Source organism: Suricata suricatta, chromosome 13 (assembly GCF_006229205.1).
Source record: "Suricata suricatta isolate VVHF042 chromosome 13, meerkat_22Aug2017_6uvM2_HiC, whole genome shotgun sequence".
NCBI lineage: Eukaryota > Metazoa > Chordata > Mammalia > Carnivora > Herpestidae > Suricata > Suricata suricatta.
Genome location: NC_043712.1, coordinates 86,306,497 through 86,325,551, shown reverse-complemented (window position 1 = coordinate 86,325,551; position 19,055 = coordinate 86,306,497). Strand labels below are relative to the sequence as shown.

The 19,055-nt window shown below is 51.1% G+C and overlaps 1 protein-coding gene across 3 annotated transcripts in view; it reads right to left on the bottom strand.

Moving 5' to 3' along the window:
• Positions 1-4,527: 4,527 nt before the first annotated feature.
• Positions 4,528-19,055, bottom strand: part of SPTLC1 (serine palmitoyltransferase long chain base subunit 1) — a 46,092-nt gene continuing 31,564 nt past the window's right edge. For 2 of the 3 annotated variants that reach the window (XM_029919571.1, XM_029919572.1), the window contains 7 exons: positions 16,951-17,058; positions 14,987-15,082; positions 14,549-14,645; positions 13,610-13,664; positions 10,127-10,244; positions 7,257-7,330; positions 4,528-5,874 (listed from right to left, as the gene is read on the bottom strand). In XM_029919571.1, coding sequence (XP_029775431.1) covers positions 5,781-5,874; positions 7,257-7,330; positions 10,127-10,244; positions 13,610-13,664; positions 14,549-14,645; positions 14,987-15,082; positions 16,951-17,058 — 642 coding nt within the window. In that variant the 3' untranslated portion in view covers positions 4,528-5,780. The remainder of the gene's footprint in view (positions 5,875-7,256; positions 7,331-10,126; positions 10,245-13,609; positions 13,665-14,548; positions 14,646-14,986; positions 15,083-16,950; positions 17,059-19,055) is intronic. The other variant, XM_029919573.1, reaches the window with a different exon arrangement.

Sequence of the window (19,055 nt, the reverse complement as noted above, 5' to 3'; positions counted from 1 at the left end):
GGAAGGATATGTACAAAATATTTTCAAAATAAAAGGTCCTAACCGCAGTTTCAGGTTGATAAAGGAGGATTAGGGGCATGATCTTATTTAGACAAATAGTTTATTCCAGAAGAACAAAGGGGGAATGTTTTAAGCGGTAGCCTCTTGAGGGCGTGGCTGAGTGTGGGAAGTGCTGGGGTGGACAGCCTTCATCACACACAATTTGATCTAACCATGTGCATGCTTTACTTTGCTCACACTTTTAAACTGTAAAAGAAAAGGAACTAATGGCAAATAGTGTCAGCCACATCTTTCAAAAAGTTAAAGGAAATATCCCACTCAAGAGTCACCCAGACTGAAAATGTTGAATAAAAATGAAAATCAGGGGCGCCTGGGTGGTTCAGTAGGTGGAGCTTCTGACTTCACTCTGAGCCCTGCATCGGGCTCTGTGCTGACAGCTTGCAGCCTGGAGCCGGCTTCAGATTCTGTCTCCTTCTCTCTCTGCCCCTTCCCTGCTCATGCTCTCTCTCTCTCTCAAAACTAAACATGAAGTTTTTTTAAATTTTAAATGAAAATGAAAAGTTTTATTTTGGCAAATAAAATTTTAAATGAAAAGCAAATGAAAATGAGAAGTTTCATTTGGGCCCATGCTTTTACTGTTCTACATAAGAAATCTTTTCCTAACCAATGATTTGAAAGATTTTCTCCTTCCTCCTATAAGTTTTATGGTTTAGCCATACATTTAGGCTTCTGGTCTATGATGAGTTGATTTTTACATACAGTGTGAGGCAAGGGTCTACTTTACTTTTCTAAATGTTTATTTTCGAAAGACAGGGAGACAGAGAATGCAGCAGGCTCCAGGCTCCGCACTGAGGGCAGAGGGCTGATGCAGGGCTTGAACTCACAAACTGTGAGATCATGATCTGAGCTGAAGTTGGACGCTCACCCCACTGAGCCACCTTCCAACCAAGCTGTCATGGGGACAACACTCCCTCTGATGACGGTGGGGCATCTGTTCCTCGGCCTTCCAGCCCCTGGTGGCTGCTTGTTTCCCTTGGTTTGTGGCTACTCACAGGAGTCTCTGCCGGTCTTCACACGGCCTTCCCCTCCGGAGGGGTCTCCTGTGGCTAGGGGGCACCTCCTTTTGCCTCTTAGAAGGACCCTTGTCATGGCGTTAGGGCCCCCATTATAATTCATGGTAACCTCATCTCAACATCCTTAATCAGAGCTGCACAGATCTCTTCTCCCAGATACGGTAACATTCACAGGTTCCAAGAATTAGGACTCGATTCTTCGGGTGGCTCAAATCTACTACCACATCCGATTCTCTCAGCAACGCTTGTTGAAAAGACTATCCTTTTCCTGTTGGATTAGGACTTTGGCATTTTGTTGAAAATCAATTCACCATAAATATAAGGGCTCATTTCGGAACTCTCAGTGCTGTCCGTCCCAGTGCTGCCTCGCTAGCCGCAGTACTGCAGTCAACTTCAGCAGAAGGTACTGTAACTCCTTCAACTTTGTTCTCTTTGAAAATTGTTTTGGGGGGCGCCTGGGTGGCTCAGTCGGTTGAGCGTCCGGCTTCGGCTCAGGTCATGATCTCACAGTTCGTGGGTTCGAGCCCCACGTCAGGCTCTGTGCTGACAGCTCAGAGCCTGGAGCCTGCTTCAGATTCTGTGCCTCCCTCTCTCTCTGACCCTCCCCTGTTCACGCTGTCTCTCAAAAATAAATAAAAAAATAAAAAAATTGTTTTGGCTACTGTAGGTCTGTTTTTATATATTTTAGGATCAGCTTCTTGATTTCTGCATAAAAGTCTGCTGGAATTTTGATTAAGGACTGCACTGAATCTATACATTTATTTGGGGGATCTTCCAACTTATGAACATGAAATGTTTCTCCATTTATTTAAGTCTACTTCAATTTCTCATAGCAATATTTTATAGTTTCTTTGCTTTTCCCATGTACAAGCCTTATGCTTTCTACTAAATTTTTTCATGCTAATTTTCATGGAATTATTTCCTTAATTTCATTTCAGATTGTTGCTAATATACAGAAATACAATTCATTTACATATATATTGATCTGGTATCTTCTGATCATTCTAAACATAAATACTATAGTTTTTTAATGGATGTCTTAGGGTTTTCTACATAGAGTGTCATGTCATCTGCAAATAAATTTACTTTTTCCTACTTGATGCCTTTTTTTTTTTAACTCCTACTGCACAGGCTAGATTCTCCAGGAAAACTGTAAATCAAAGTTAGGACTTTTTGTGTCCATGTTCATGAAGAAACTTCTATATAGTTTTCTTTTCATGTAATTTGTCTGCCTTTGGTATCTTAGAACCAAATAGGATGAATTGAAATGTTCCCACCTCCTCCTTTCTTTCTGAAAGAAATTTGTGAATGATTGGTATTGCTTATTCTTTAAACGATTGATAGACTTTACTGGGTCTGGACATTTTTGTGGGAAGATCTGAAAATACAAATTCAACTTATTTGTTACATTTCTATTCAGAAAACCTACTTAGTAGAGTTTGTTTTGATAATTTGGGTCTTCCTTGGAATTTGTTCATGTCATTTAAGTTGTCTGATTTGTTGGCATAAACTTGTATTATTCTTATATCTTTCAAATTTCTGTAGGAATGGTAGTGATGTCACCCCTCTAAGTTCTGATTTTGGTGACTTGTGTCTTATTACTTTCTTGGCCAGTCCAAGTATTTGCCAAGAGTTTCATTAATTTTCTCTATTTTTCTGTTTTCTATTTCATTGATTTCTTCTCCAATCTCTTAGTTCTTTCCTTCAGGCTCAGTTCATTCTCTTTTTCCACTTTCCCAGGGTGGATATTTAGGTTATTGATGGGAAACTTTTTTTTTTTTTTCTGATGCAGGCATTTAAAGCTACAAATTTCCTCTAACCACTGCTTTAGCTGGGTCACATAAATCTTGCTGTGTATATTTATTCAGTTCAGAACATTTAAGAAGTTTCCTTTGTGATTCTCCTTTGATCCATGAGTTATTTAGATATTTGGGGCTCTTCCAGTTTCTATTGTGGATCTCTAAGTTAATTGCGTGTGGATAGAAAGTGTATTTTTTATGATTTCAATCTTTAAATTTATTGAGACTGGTGTTACGGCCCAGTATGTAACTTGTCCTGAAGACTGTTTCATGTGCAGTTGAAAAAGACTATGTATTTTGGAATTTATGAGTAGAATGTTCTACAAACGTAGACAGGTTTGCTCCAGTCAGTTGGCCGTGCTGTTCAGGCCTTCTTCACATAGAAACCTTTCTCATTCTGTTGACTATTCAGGGTGAGCTTTTTCAAATGTCCAACTATTACTGTCAAGTTACTCTTCCATTTACGTCAGTTTTGCTTCATGGATTTCAGGACTGTTTTGAGGAGCATCTACACTTATAATTGTTACAGTTTCACTGTGTGTTCACACTGTTGTCATTCTGAAGTGTGTTTGTTTGCAGTGACATTTCTTACATTTCTTGTGAAAACAGTCGCCGGACAGTTTCTGTGCTGCCCGCCTCACTGCCGACGGCGAGCTCCTGACCTCCTCGCGGCTTCTCAGGGAAATGCGCGCCCTGCTTCGGGTTTGCACGGCGTTTTCTCTCGGCATTCTGCCTCAGTTTTATGTCAATTTATTGTTCCTAGCATATGTTTCTTTTGTGGTGCATGAATCTGGATGCTGGTCATCGTATAGTTTTAACAGAAAGACTTTAGTTTTGTTTTTTTGTTCAAAATGCTGATATATTTCAAGGGCTTAAGTCAAATGACATGTGTTACTTTTCACTGTCTTTCCCAGGAACTTATATCATTTTTAGCAAGTAGCAATGACCATCTGGATGTTGACATGCCGACTTACACAATGTTATAAAAATAGCTGAAAAGTTGCTCTCATCATCTGCCAACAGAAACGATTGCTCTGGGGCACCTGGGTGGCTCCGTGACCTGAGCGCCCAACTCTTGATTTTGGCTCAGGTCAAGACCGGCTGCAGGCTGGTCATGGGGCCTGCTCAGCGCTCTCTCCCTCTGCTCCCCTCCCCCACTCACACCCTCTTTATTAAAACAAAACAAAACAAAACAAAACACCGGACAGCTTGCACGAGTGTCATCAGAGAGGCCCAGGCTCCCATCAGTAGGAACCTAGGGACTTCCAGATGCCATACACTGAAGAAAGGCACTAAGAAATGTACCTAATATTTCCTTTTTTAAAATAAATTTTTTCTTTTAATGTTTTTATTTATTCATTTATTCTTCAGAGACAGACAGAATATGAGTCAGGGAGGGGCAGAGAGAGAGGGAGACAGAATCTGAAGCAGGCTCCAGGCTCTGAGCTGCCAGCACAGAGCCCGACGTGGGGCTTGAACTCACAAACCGTATGATCATGACCTGAGCTAAAGTTGGATGCTTAACCGAGCAATCCAGGCGCCAGTGTACTTAATATTTTGAAAACATAGACACAAAGACTTCTACCCTACTGATGCAGAAAAGTGAAAATCAAGAGACCATTCTGTTGAACACATTACACATGCATATAGACTAATTATCAGGAATGTAGATTTATTTCATTAAAAAATATAACGAAAAGATCCATCCGCAAAGACAGTACTGTATCCTTTAAAGCAGCAGCGATCACAAGGCACATGTGTACGAAATACCTCAAGCAAAATAGAAACTAAACATTAAAAAGTGTTATTTAAAAAGATGTTGAAGCCCATATAATATGAACACAGATTATAAAATGGAATTATTTTTCTCCTGACAGTTTTACTCCTTTCCCTTTCCCAAGAGAAGAAACAACGGTGTAATACCCACACTACCTGTGGCACACGGCATGAGAGACAACAGCTAAAGTACAGCCTAAAAACTTTATTTTTAGTGCATTCACATTTTTAGATATTTGGAATTCATAAGCTCAAAATAAAAATAATTTTTCTTAGCTTAGAAAAAGACTGTAGTTCTCTGTCCTTAGGCAAACCTACTCTACAAAAAAGGAATACATTCAAGACAGTCTAAAATATCAAGGACGTGATTTCTATTCTGGGATCATCACAGTAACGCTCCTCCTAAAAGAGATTAGAAGTCAACACATAATACACGTAAAGGTCAATTATATTAAAATAAAATAGTATTTGATTTAAATTATTGCTCACTTAGGAAATATAATGACTATTCGTTCTCTAGTTAGGGATGCTAAGATCAGCTGTTAGAAATGGAGTAACATCAATATTTAGTGTATATAAAAACCCCAGGATTCAAAGAAAATGAAAAGTTTATCATAATCGCACAAAAAGTGTTTCCTTATGTGTTAGCCACTACCGGGCGTCCCAGGATGCAGACTGAATAAGACGGGGCTGAATCAGATCCTTGCAAGTGTGGTTTGGGTCCTAAATGGTGAGGCGCTCTCCTAGGACGTGTTAGGGGCGCCTGCACAACTACTAGTAGGGGAGGAAAGACAAACCGAAGCTCCATTTTTAAACGGCAACAACAAAAGAATATAAAATACTAGTATAATAAAACATTTAAATAGTACGAAACCGCACAATTTAAATACCAGTTGTTTGCTATCATTAGTTTTCTTCTTAAAAAAATCAGTTCCTGGGCTTTTGGGGGGGGGGGGGGGGTGTGTGTGTGTGTGTGTGTGTGTGAGTGAGTGAGAATAACCAGCATCCTTCTCGTGGCCGTGCGTCGAGTCCACGCCCACCGCCAGGCACCTGCAGGCCCCTCCCAGGTCGCTGGGCGGCGAGGCGGGGCCTCTCGAGGGCCGAATGGCGGCCGCCCCCGGCCCTGGGGCCCCTACAGCAGCACGGCCTGGGCCGCCTCCTTGATCGTGCGGGCAGCTCTCTCCAGTTCTTCGTCTGTTTGCTCCACGGTGACCACGACCCTGATGCTGAGAAACGAGGACACAGAAAACCGTCAAAGGAGGCGGTAGCACCTGTTTCTGTAGGTTAAGTTCTCTGGGCACACGGCCTCGCGTACCAGCGGGCCCACCACCCACGGCCGCTGCCTCGCTGCGGGGCGGAGTCGAGTGACCGCCGGGGCCCTCCGTCCGGCCAGCCTGGGCCCTGACTGGCCATTTACAGATGTCTGCCACCTTGGGGCTGACTGCGACCTCGTGGGGGGGCTCTGGGTGCGGGAGCCCTGCCTGAGCGGCACTGGGCCCGACGCGGGAATCAACGCTTCTCAAGTAAGGAGTGCTTATGTGCTCACGCCATGTTTACCACTCAGGGAGTCATGCAGGGGGCAAGGCAGACGTTTTTAAGTCCCAGGAAATCGAAGACAAAAACTCTCCACTCAGCAGGGCAGTTCTAGCTCTTCTTTCCAACCCCCTCCCTGCACCCCACACACATCCGGGCGGCCCAGCGGACACGCTTCCCGAGCTGCACTGTGCTGGGCAGGGAGAAGAGGGACCCAGCAAGCAGGGCCCAGTTCTCCTGAAACAGCACCTCTCCCCTCTGCCTGGGTGCAGTGAGCACAGGGCAGGCCCGTAGGCCCGTCACGTGTGCCCGGCGCCGGAGCTCCAGTCTCCCAGGTCCCTGTGCCCTCCAGGATCGTCTCCTGGGTCTCCCTCAAGCTCTGGCTTCCCAGATGCACCTGAGGGTGTCCACACCACTGCACACCGTGCCAGACGGTGGTGTGGACAAGTCTGTCTGACATACTCGATCTGGGCTTGGCTTACGTTATCACCTGCTCTCGGAAGCCCAGGCCAGAATGAATCATGCCCTCCTCCTGTGACCTCGTGGGCCTCATACTACGATCCTGACAAGTCATGCTCTGGGGGTCTAGCTCCTTGATTGTTTAATTTAAGTGCTACTGAACGAGCACCAATGTTAACTCAAGAGTCACAGTGCCCTCCTCCCGTGCAGGGCTTCTTGAACCTCGATTTTCCCACTGCTGCCTTCCCTTCCCCGGGCTGGTCTGGGACATGGCATTCCAGGCAGCGGCAGACCACAGGATGGTCCTCCGGGTGGACGCGGCTGGCGGAGCCGTCACCTCGGAGGCAGGGCAGACACCCATCTGCTCATCAGCCCTGGGCCGCCCCGGCCAGGCCTGGGTTGACTTCTGTGAGTCACCTGGGAGGGTGCAGCGAGTCCTGGGGGCTTTATGGGTAAAACCTGCAAATGGCTAGTTTAAGAACAGAACAGGAAGAACTATGTTTTAGTGACACACTTCCTTGTCTTGTGACGGTTTTTCAGACACTTCTCAGAACAGAACACGGGGTTTCTCAAGCGGGAAAAACACCAGTCAAGGGGCACCTGAAGGCCCACCTACCTCGGGGGCGGGGGGCACTTCTCCTCTTTCTCCAGGTAGCGTGCCTGGGTTAACGCGATGCTCCGCTGCATGCACTGCGTGAAGAGGAGGACACGTTTGCGAGCTGGCCGTCACAGCGGGAGGTGCTCTGAAAGGCCTCCCTTCGCCGCAGTGCTGGTTCATCTGTCCAGTTACAACCGCGGCGATACAGAAGCCACAGCCTCCCCGAGCGGCCCCGCGCCGCTGCCACCCAGACCTGCTGCCGGGGCGCCCGCTCGAGGAGGCCCAGCGAGCAGCCTGAGCCGTGGGGCTGGCAAGCGCCCCCGAGAGAAGGAACTTTCCGTTTTCCTCCCTTTAAATGCAAATAGCCACAGAGGGCTCGGGGCTTCCGCTGCCAAGAAAGCAGAGCGAGGACCCGGGAAACTACAGCAAAGCCCTGTAAACTCCCCACAGCCGAGCCCGGAAGCAACACCAGGAGGACGGCGTCAGACACAAACCGCTCACGCTTCCAGTGTCAGCAACTCCTGACGGCCGTGGGCACCTTCGGCCAGGCACCAGCAGGCTTCACAGAGTCTGGTGCCGCTTTTTGCACAGCTTTTCCATATGTTAACTACTTGTCGATATTTTTAAAAAGTTAAAACATTCTCCATAAAACCAAGTACAAAAATCAGATTGAAGTAATGGTTTATCAGGCTTTCTTTCTGGGTGATGAAGATGTTTTAGAGTGAGGAGGGGCACAACCTTGTGAGAATACTAAAGCACATTCCACTCTATATTCTAAAAGCGTGAAGGTCTTGGTATGCAAATCATATTTAGAAAACAAGAAAGGGGACGTGGGTGGCTTAGTTAAGTGTCCGTCCGACTTTGGCTCAGGTCATGATCTCGCCTTCGTGGGTTTGAGCCCTGCATCGGGCTCTGTGCTGACAGCTTAGAGCCTGGATGGCATCTTCTTCGGATTCTGTGTCTCCCTCTCTCTCTGCCTCTCCCCTGCTTGCTCGCTCACTCACTCTCTCAAAAATAAGCATTTTAAAAAAATGAGAAAAAAAATCGGAGCAGGGGGTGGTGTGAAGCTAGGCACAGTTGCTCCCGGGGCTGGGCTGTGAGGGGTCTGCCCAAAGACAGGCCACCCTGACTGCTGCCCGCGGGTCTCCCTCTGGAGGAAGGCGGGAAGGGCGGATGGCAGCGTGGACGCGTTACCGATGCTCCGTCTCCAGTGAACTTGGAGGAGTGAGCTCCTACTGAGAACATGGGCACTGGCTCCCATCCGGGCCTGGCTAAGAAACGTGACAAACCGCCGCTGCTTGTGAAAACAGTGTCTCGTCAGAACTGGGCAAAACCCGGTCCCGGTCGCCGCGGGCGAGCCCCGTGTTCTGGCCGCGCTCCCCCAGTGCGCCCCGGTGTCCTCTGCGGGGCCTCGGACGTGGTGGGCATCGCTGGAGTCAGGCGGACGGCAGCCTTCTCCTCCACCCGGGGACGAGCCCTCCTTCCACAGCCTGCCGCCTGCGGGGCCTCTGACTCGGGGAGGCGGCCGCCCCACCACTGCGGCGTCTGCAGGACAGGGCCCGGCGGCACGAGCGCCTGTGGAACCACGGGGGGCGGGGCCCGCGATGGGGCTCGAGGCTCCGCAGCTGCTCCGCCGCCCCAGCGGGCACCCCGGCGCAGAGCACAGGCTCGGCCGCCCCACGGGGCTTGCCCGCGGCGTCTGCTCGGCCTGCACTCGGTTTATACGGCGTGTCAACACGTCTGCAGGAGCTGGAACCACGGGGATGCTGTGCTCTCTTTTCCACTGTATAGCGTATGTGACGTGTGGGGAAAAATGCCCACGTGGTAAGAGGCGCTGGTGGATGTTTGTTCCCTTGAAAGAGTCAGTCTTTGCAGCGTCTGCAGGGCTGCACCCCGGCGACTGCGCGCTGGGAAAGCGGGGGGACTCCAGCCTGACTGCCCATCACCTCCCTCGTTTCCTCGGTTGGGGATCGTGGATTCTGGGTCTGATTCTGTTTTATAAGCTGACTGACTCCAAAAGGCCACAAACCGCACGAAACCCCCGTGATCCGCCCTTCCTGGAGGCAGGTTCACACTTCCTGGAGGCAGGGAGGCCGAGACTGGCCTCAGCCCTGGTGTCTATGCTGACCAGACGCACGACGACGCAGAGGCCTGACCACGGTCAGGCAAAGGGACACGACAGATGACAGCTGTCATCCTGAGGCCCGGCGACCTCGGAGCAGAGCCCCTGGACGGGACCGCCAGGACAAGCAGGCCGAGGCGGCAGAAGGAAGGCTGCCTCCATTCCCAGACGCACAGGAGCCGCACTGGAGAGTACGTGCACTCGCCAGGGCCAGGCCCCTCCCTCCGTCTGTCAGGTGAGCGGCATGGGGGGCGGGCAGAGGGGGCTCCAGGGAAAGGGCAAGCCGGCTTCCCCAGGGGGGCATTTCTTAGTTAGTAACGAAGTTACAGTGGGGAGGACAATCACCTTCAGGAGACACGGATATTTAAATCAACCTCAAAGGAGACCTGGTGAAGAGGCAGCTTCCTTCCTTTCTGGCTCCAGACTCGGCCATGCCGGGGGCTCAGCCCAGACAGCTGTCCAGGGCCGTGTGTGACCAGCACTCCCGCTCCCCCCCCCCCCGCAAGCACAACAGCCTGGCTCTGAAAACGCTGCACCAATGGGTTTTCTGGAGGCTGACTGGGTAGACTGAAAGGCACCGAACACAACCTCACGGGAGCCGAGTCTGACCGGACGGGTACAGTGCGGCCCGTCGGCAGGGGCGTGTCGGGAAGGCCCGGGGACCGGAACCACTCCACGAGGGGGCTGCCTCCTGGGGCAAGGAGACCTCCCCTGCAGCGGGACGTGACAGACACTGCCCGGGCTCCGGGGACAGCCGCACACTCACGTGGTCCACGATCTCCTGAAGCAGCTTAACGTCGTCTTCCCGGGAGCCGGTGCTCTCCTGCAGCTGGAGGTGGAGCGCGGGGGAAAAGGGCTCCCCCACTACTTTCAACCCCGAAATGCTGAAAGGAAACACACACGCAGCGTAAGTCCTTTCCCGGTGTGACGGTGTCTGGCAGAGAGATACCTACCAAGTCTGCACTAGCGAGCGGAGCAGGACCGTGGGGCTTCCCAGGAGGCATCACGCGGTGGGGCTCCAATCCCACAGGGACAGCGGGGATCCGTGCTCCCAACAGCGCTCGCTGGAGCGGACGCCCCGGCGGGGCCACCGCGAATGTGGCTCCCTGTCCTGGCGGCCGCGGCCGGCTCACACGGCACGAACAGGAGTCAGCCCCAGGCTTCCAACGGGAGGCCTGCGGGCCCTGCTCTCGCCTCCCTGCCTGCCCCGCTCTGCCGGCCCCGGGGCCAGGCCCTCAGGCCCTCCCCTCCCCTCCCCTCGCCCGTCGTCCACTGCAGCCAGCACGCCGGGCCGCTGCCCCGGGATCACCTCCAGGGGCCTCCCTCCCACATCACTCCTTTAGGGAGGTGCCCACACGCATCTCCTATTACTCGGCTTCCTTCACAACTACTTCTAAGGCTGATGATGTCTCCTTGCTCATTATCTCAGTCTTGTATCTTGTCTTTCATAAATGCAGAGACGGTTTCTGACATTAAAGATACTGCATTTTGATCACTGGTAATATGTTCAGATTATAAAGTTCCTTTCTCATATGCATGTTTACTGTTAACTTTTACTTGGATTATGATAATTTTCCTCTTTCTTAGGATTAATAGCACAGGCACCTGCAGCTTCTCAGGGAGGAGGACATTTCTGCAGGGGTGATGATTACATGCGACCATGAGAGCCACACGTCAGGTTCATCTGAAGTCCGTGCTCATGCTGTAATAGTAATTGTTTGATTTTTGACCCACCTCTAGGCTACAAATGGGGGCACGTGACTGTGTGAAATTGAGCTACACAATTTAAACTGCCTTCATTTACCCAGGTTCCCGCAGAGAGAGCTGCTTTTCACACAGAATATACTGAGTGCGAGAATCACGTCCTAGAACACATGTCCCTTAGGCACGCTGAGGACGCAACAAGCTCTCCTGAGTGACGACTGTGTGCCCAGGGTCACGGAGGCGCCAGGAGCTAACCTCGCCGCCTTCCAGGCCACCAACCAGGACCAGGAACTTGGGTCTCCGTTCCCTAAACGTAAGGTGCCCTACGAGGACCTCTCGCTAACGCAGGCTGTGGCACCACACGGGAGACGACGGGGTGACCAAGCGGGGCTTTCCTTCAGGCGCGAGCGAGTTTTACCAGGAGGCCGTCCCAACACTGTGACTCAGCAGGGGACACACCTATGACTGTTTTAAAAAGTCTCCAAATCTAGGAATCATTTGATACATACCACCTACAAATACCTATATAGCATGACGTTTCATATTTAAAAAAAAAAATCTGAGAGAGTGTGCACCCAAGTGGGAGAGGGGCAGAGAGGGAGAGAGAGGGTCCCAAGCAGGCTGCTGCCTGTCAGCCCAGAGCCCCACGCAGGGCTCGATCGCCTGAACCGTGAGATCATGAGCTGAGCTGAAATCACGAGTTGAACACTCAAGCATCCGAGCTGCCCAGGCGCCCCCGATGTTTCCTACTTGATGAGGACACTTGTATCCTGGGGATGACAGAAGGTGTCTACTACTTTTACAGAGGGTGTCAACAGTGTGCTAGCAACCTAGAGCAATGCAACAGAAGAAGAAAAAGTACTAAGACGTTTAAGCATTTGGGAGAAAGAGAGAATAATTACCGCAGATAATAGGACTTCACCAGAATGAAACGAATGTCTAGAGTAAGAGCTGGGGTAGACTGCTGGGGATCAGGGCACAAGGACGAAGTACAGGCTCTGGAGCAGACTGGCCCCCAGCCAGAAGGGAAGGCGGGCTCTCGGGAACGGGGCGGTTCAGGGAGAGGACGGAGTGGACGCGAACGCTAACCCAATCACTCCAGAAAGGGTGGCAGCAGAGAGGGGACCGCCACAGGTGCTGGGTCCTCACGGAGGGAGAACTGTGAAGGCAGGAGGCCACCCCTGGCTTGGGGAGGTGCGGTGGGGATGCCTGTGTGCAGGTCTGGGAGGGAGGATGTGGCCGTCCAGGTGGCAGCCTGAGGCCAGGCTGTCTGCCAACACCGGGCGTGGTATAGACAGGGGCTTGGGGGCTTTGGAGGGGAGAGGGCTGGCGGGCTGGGCAGGGGAGGACGGCTGGGATTACAAGATGAGCACAGTCACCCCGCCGGCAGAAGGGAGGCACCTGAGGCGGGTGCTCTGAGCCTGCCGCGGCTCTGGCGTGTCATGCTGCGCTGGCACATTAACATTTCATAAGCCAGTCGTGCTGGTTTATGAAACCAGCACAGATGTCTCCCGACCAGCCGTCATGCAAGAACTGTGGCTACTGTGGTGTAGACACACCCAGAACTATGGTGCTTTCTGCCTCTACTTCATCTGGAACAACTGTGATCTGCTAGTTTATTCACCGTCCTCTCCTTTTAGGGAAGCTTCTAGCTCCCACATCTGGCAACAGGTAGGACCTTCAGGCTTGAGAAGACAAGTCTCCACCTTAGGAAAGACAAAAGGAAATACCCGGGCAACTGAGGTCCTTTTCTGTGAGACCAGAAATCTGCCGGAAGGTGTCACCCACCTGAGTTTTTCCTAATGCCAGAGGCACCTTAAAACAAACATAGGCAAACACTTACACGGTTCATTTCGATTTCACTTCTTTTTCTTACATGGACTTAAAATAATACTAAATAACGTAATAATTTTCTGAAAGGTAAGGAGAGTATGAACCTGCTGTCACCTACCTTGACACAATGATACCACTTATCTGTCCGGACGTGGAGAGACTGTGCCACGTGTACCGGACTTGTTACTGGGGGAAGCACGTTTGGTGGCTATCTGCATCTCTGTACCTTATGTACCACTGTCACATTAATCAGCTTGTGTCCTTTTTAGAAAAACAAAGTCATGGTTCATCAAAGCAACGACAAGACAGGGCACCTGGGTGGCTCAGTTTCACGTCCGACTCTTGATTTCGGTCCAGGTCACGGTCTCATGGTTTTGAGATCAAACCCCACATCGGGCTTTGCAGCTAAGCGTGGAGCCTGCTTGGGATTCTCTCTCCTCTCTCTCTCTCTGCCCCTCCCCCTGCTTATGCATGCTGTCTCTCAAAATAAAAAAAATAAAACAAAACAAAACAATGACAAAGTGATGCTCTGGTTTCAAGCCCACCAACAAATCTGAATGAAATGCATGTCTCATTTCTTAGCCGCGAGTCAAGCTGATCGAAGCCTATTAAATACAGTCAAAACCAAAGAGGTGACATTCAAACATTTTCACTAGTTGTTCAAACATGGCTCAGACAGACTTCAAGTTCACTGGAAATATATTAAACTTACCCTTGCAATGCTTTATGAATTCGTTTGCACTTTTCCTTCAACACTGAAAAGATAGCTGCATGAAAAAAAATACACGTGGTAGGATGTTTGGAAGATCTGACGCTACTAATCTAAGAATATTTTTAAAGATTTTTAAAGTTCGAGCTCATCAACTTAAAATGTGCCCCCCCTCCCCCCGCCTCCCCGCAGGGGCGGCTCTGGGGCGCAGGCCCGTCCTGCACGCGTGCCCTCACACCTCGTCGCCCACTCTGAGCACGAGCTGGGGGAGGCTTCCCACGACAGAACCGGGGCTCGTGTTCTCAGCAAGAGTCTACGCATGGTCTAAGAACAAAAGGGTACAGTATATTACCTCTATCTGGACCCTTAACGACCAGAGGAAAGACACTGTACTAACGTTTACTATCTTGTCTTGGATACTCTGACTTCACGCACGGAAGATCAGAAAACTGGAGTCTGCGCTGGGTCCTCGGACCAGCGAGCGCATCAGTGCGCGCACAGAAACACTCATGTTTCCCGAGTCTTGGAACTGAAACCAATGTTAAACATGGAGAGATTTAAAGAACCCTAAACTAGAAATACCAGGTTAAGGCCTGCTTTTTCATTTCTATTTTAGGCTTTGTCCTAGCCTAAGGCCACATTTGAAATTTAATCAACTTGGCCTAATCAGGAACCGGATGTGGCTTTAGCACCAAGTAACCCGTCAAAGGCTGAAGGAAAAACGGGGTAAGCGGTAACTCTACGTGGGAGCGCCGGCGGCCCCCTGCAGCCCACTCCAGAGCGACCCCGGCCCGGCGCTCACTCCTCCCCAAGCACGCCGGGCAGCAGCGCTCGGGGGCTCGGGGCCGGCTGGGAACACTCCCCTCCAGCGAATCCCTCTGAAAGCAGGGCAGCCTGGCTGCCGCGGGCCGTGACGGCTGGCGTCGGGCGCGGAGACCGTACCTGGGTTCTCCTCCATGATGTTGAGAGCCTCGATGGCGGCGGCGGCCAGCAGCGGGGGCAGCGAGGCGGAGAAGCAGTACCCCTGGCCGGAGAGTCGCTGAGCAGAAACAAACAGGTTAAAGACATGAAGACGCTTCTTCTTTTTTTTCTGGCTGAAACATCTACAGGCACCAAATCTGCAGGACCCGCTGACGGTGGGTACGAACAGGAAGGTGGGAAGACCCACACATGTACAGAAGTCATACACGTGACAAAAATAAGACTTCTTTTAGAAGGAAGATACTTTCTAAATATAAACATGGGGAGTGATTCTACAGACAAATAGACTTTTAAATAAAAACTGTGACGAACCAGGTCAGAACGGAGCGGTGTGATCGGAAGTTACAGCCCACAAGTCCTTCGCGCAGTGAGGGGGGCTTGGTTTCACAGAGAACTCACCTGATGGTCGATCACAAAAGATCTGCCGCAGCAGAAGCCTCCGATGGAAGCGAGGGAGTTCTCCATGTTGGCACTGATAAGGTCAATGTCGTCAATCTGCCAAAACAGCAAGGCAGTGGGAGCTGTTCCTCCGTTCAAAGAAACAAAGACCGGCGACGTCAAGCCTGCCGATGAAACTGCGGCACCGATCTCGTCAACGTCTCGGTTCGAACAAACCACCTCCGTGCCAACGAGGGACACGCCGAGCCAACCCTCGGTTACGGGCGATGTTCCGAGCGTGCCCCTGAAGGGCTGATCCTCCGAGGAAGGGCGGACAGAAGTCACAAGACGAAACCCAGCGCTGCTCAGGACCGCAAACATCCTGAGGTGCGCAGTAAGACCGCTTCCCTGCTTAAACCAGGGTCCAGCTGGCCTCACCCCCAGAGGGTGCTTGAGAATAGTACAAACAGATCTATCAGCGTTTTGAACACTTCATCCCTACACTCACTTTACCCTTCACCTTTTCAAAAATGAAAAGGCGACTTCTCCGAACATCATGGCAACGGATTCTTGGCCCCGCTGCCCCGCCGAGCGGGGGGCGGACAGACTCCAGTGCCCCGCGGGCTTCTGCGTCGTCGCCGTCTCCCGAACCCCGTGCTCCCCGTGCTCCCCGCCCCAGCACCAAGGGCACCTGGGCACACAGCAGCCGTGCAAGGGCGCTCACGGACGCCGTGATGACGGCCAGTTCGGTCCCACCTGGGGTTTCTAAGTGGCCCGCAGACCCAACAAGGAAGCCCATGAGCTCCTACTTTTTAAAAAACCTTTTATTACGAAAAACCTCAAACACACAAAAGTAGAGAGAACAGAAAACACCGTTCTCATCACCAGAACCAGTAACCACCAGCTCCTGGGACAATCTTCCGAGTACAGCCTCCTTCTGCCCTCATCACTTCTTTAGAGCAAATCCCCAAACTTCTCCGAGCTGCACCCACAAACAGTGCAGTGTGCGTTTCTAAGGACACGGGCCCCGTCAAAACCATAACCCTGACGCCGTCATCACACCTAAAAGCGAGAAACTTCTTCGTATCGTCAAATATCCAGTGTCCTAATACCCGTCTCACAAAGCTTGCTTTCTGCAGGATTTGCTGGGATCAGGGTCCAAATGAGGTCCGTGTATTCTGCGCTTTCCCTCAGTGCACTGCCGTGGGAACGCCCTCGGCCTCCTGGAAGGAGTCGTGTCACTGTGACTGGTGTGACGCTCGCTCCGCTTCTACCGGTAGCGAGCCGCCGAGTCTCAGAGGCCTCGTACTCCTTAGTTCAGCTTTGTGGCAGAGGCCGGAAGGCTTCTGTGCAGATCTGCAGAGAGGCGCCCCTAGCTCAAGCACACAGGGGTGGGTGAAGACGGCTCTGTGGACAGGGGACAGGCCGGCCCTGCTCCGCCCTGAGGCTCCAGGAGCACAGGCACTGAGACCGGGGGCTGGTGCGGCTCTTTTCAAAAGAGCACGTGGCCGGCTCCCTCCAGCCGTCTGGGACCTAAGGCTTTGCGGGACCCGCCAGCAGCGTTTCTGCCCGTCTCTGTCCCCACAGGGACGTCACGGCTGTCTGACTCCCAGACCCAGAACCCACAGAGAACACAGACTTGTAAATAGCAGAGAGAAGACCCTCTCAGTGACTGTATTTTCTAAGGGACTACTTTAGGGAATTCTTACTGATTTTAAGAGAAACACGAAGGCACGTTTATCTGCTTCTAGAGAAGAGACATGGAAAGCCAAGATCAAATGCTACCAAGTCAAGAGAGCACATTTCTACAAGGCGCCACTGAGTTCACAGGCTCTGAGGGGAGATGGCCCTGGTCTGGCTGAGCCGGGTCCCCCGGGGGCCTGGGGAAGGGGCAGAGCCGGGCGGCTGACGGGGAGCTCTGCCTCGGGCCCGCGGGACTTGGCGGCAGGACGGAGCCGCCTGTGTCCCGGAGAAGGAGCACTTACGCGGATCCCGAAATGTTCAGTGACGCCTCGGCCGTGCTCTCCCAGGACCCCAAACGACAGGCTTTCCTCCAGGAAGATTCTTGCTTTGTATTTGTACTTTAACTTGACCTGCGTGGCGAGTAAAACACGTTACCGTGCTGGTGACTGGCACCGTCCAGAAGACGCCGTGAGAACAAAGTCACACCAGGAGAGAGCACGTCTGATCCCCGAGACCCCGAGTCCACGCACGGCGGCAGGTGGAGCGACATGAGCGGAGTCGCCTGGGCTGCGTCCCCAGCTGCGTCTGACTCCTGCTTCCGCTCATGCTGGAAACACGGGGCCTCTGCAGGGTCTATTTATGGCCGTGTGTTTTGTACCTTGTGCCCTTCACCTGTGACCTGGGCTAGGACGGCCCGAGCACAGTGCTGACGGGCAGTCCGCGATCGGAGGCGCCAGAAGGCTGGGACGTGGCTCACGGAGGAAACACGTGTGTCAGATACGCCTCGTCCAGGCGTGAGTCACAGCACTGGTGGCCCTGAGCTCAACCTGAAGGACTCACCCGTACGTATTGAATAAAGGCGTCTTTAAACAGAAAACACATGCAACAAGGTTATGTACTGAGCGACTGGGGGAGACGCCTTGGCCAGACGCTGGCGGAAGGCGGGCCGTACGTGCCCAGGAGCCACGTCTTGGGGTCTGCAGCCCAGTCCCTCAGCCCGTTTCCAACACGGCCACCGGGCACACTTCTCAGGACGACAGCTGCCCACGGCAGGTCTGCTCAGACGCGGCGTACTTTCCAGAAATTCCATCCAGCCCTGTAAACGAACTTTCTCTTCCTTATGATTTTCTTAATTTTTCTTTTCTCTAGTTCATCTTAAGGATACACTAAACAATGCGTATAACCTACAAAGCACGTGTTAATCGACTGTTTATGATATGGGTAAGGCTTCCAGCAGGGAATTAAGTTTTTGGGGAGTCAAAAGGTATGTGGATTTTCACCCGCGTTGGGGGGGGGGTCTGCATTGTTCAAGGGTCAAATATGCCAGGATGATGAAGAGACTGTATTTTAGTTATTTATTAAAAAATCATTATGATAATGTTTATTTTCGAGAGAGAGACACACACACAGCATGAGTGGGGGAGGGGCAGAGAGAGAGGGAGACACAGAATCCGCAGCAGCTCCAGGCTCTGAGCTGTCAGCACAGAGCCCGACATGGAGCTCGAACCCACGGACCGCGAGATCGTGACCTGAGCTGCCAGGCGCCCCGAGGGACTGTACTTTAGACGCTCTAAATTTCAGTCAGTAATACAGACAGCCTCATGCCAAGTTTTAAAGATGGAAATAGGAGATCGTGAGTGTAGATGTGTAATCCGTCTGTTAAACACTGCTTCGATTACATGTAAAACTCCTGAGGAAATGGACATATTCTTCCCTCAGTGGCACTATGCTTTAATTTGAATTCATGGCATTGGTTTTTGAATTCAGAAAAATTTTTCATTAATATGCTTTTCAATCTGTTTTCCCTCTTTGCTTTCAGGCTTATAAGTCAGCCCTTCCCGTCAGAGGTTTAGATGCATCCTTATCTGTATATCCTTCTGATTATTTCATGTGACCTTTTCGTTTACATGTTGGGGAGCTGAACATATGCATGTTTGTATACAGTTTTTTCTCTGTAATTTATTTTTGAGAGAATGGCAGCCCGAGCGGGAAGGGGCAGAGAGAGAAGGGGACAGAGGATCTGAAGTGGACCCTGTGCTGACAGCAGAGTCTGAGGTGCGGCGGAACTCATGGACTGTGAGGTCATCATGACCTGAGCTAAAGTCGGACGCTCAACCAACTGAGCTGACTGACTGAGCCACCCAGGCGTCTCCCCCAAATGTTTAATTGATTTACTTCTAAGTGATATGAATGTGATCAGTTCACAACTGATTTAAAATACAGTGATTATCAACCACGAAATTTAGATGGATTTTTATTTACAATGAAGGAGCTAATTTGGGGAGAACTATATCTTGGCAACAATGTTTTCCATCCATTAATATGTATGAGCTATTATATGAATGAGATAGTTTCTAAAAATCACACTTCAGGGGGGACCTGAGTGGCTCAGTCAGTTGAACGTCTA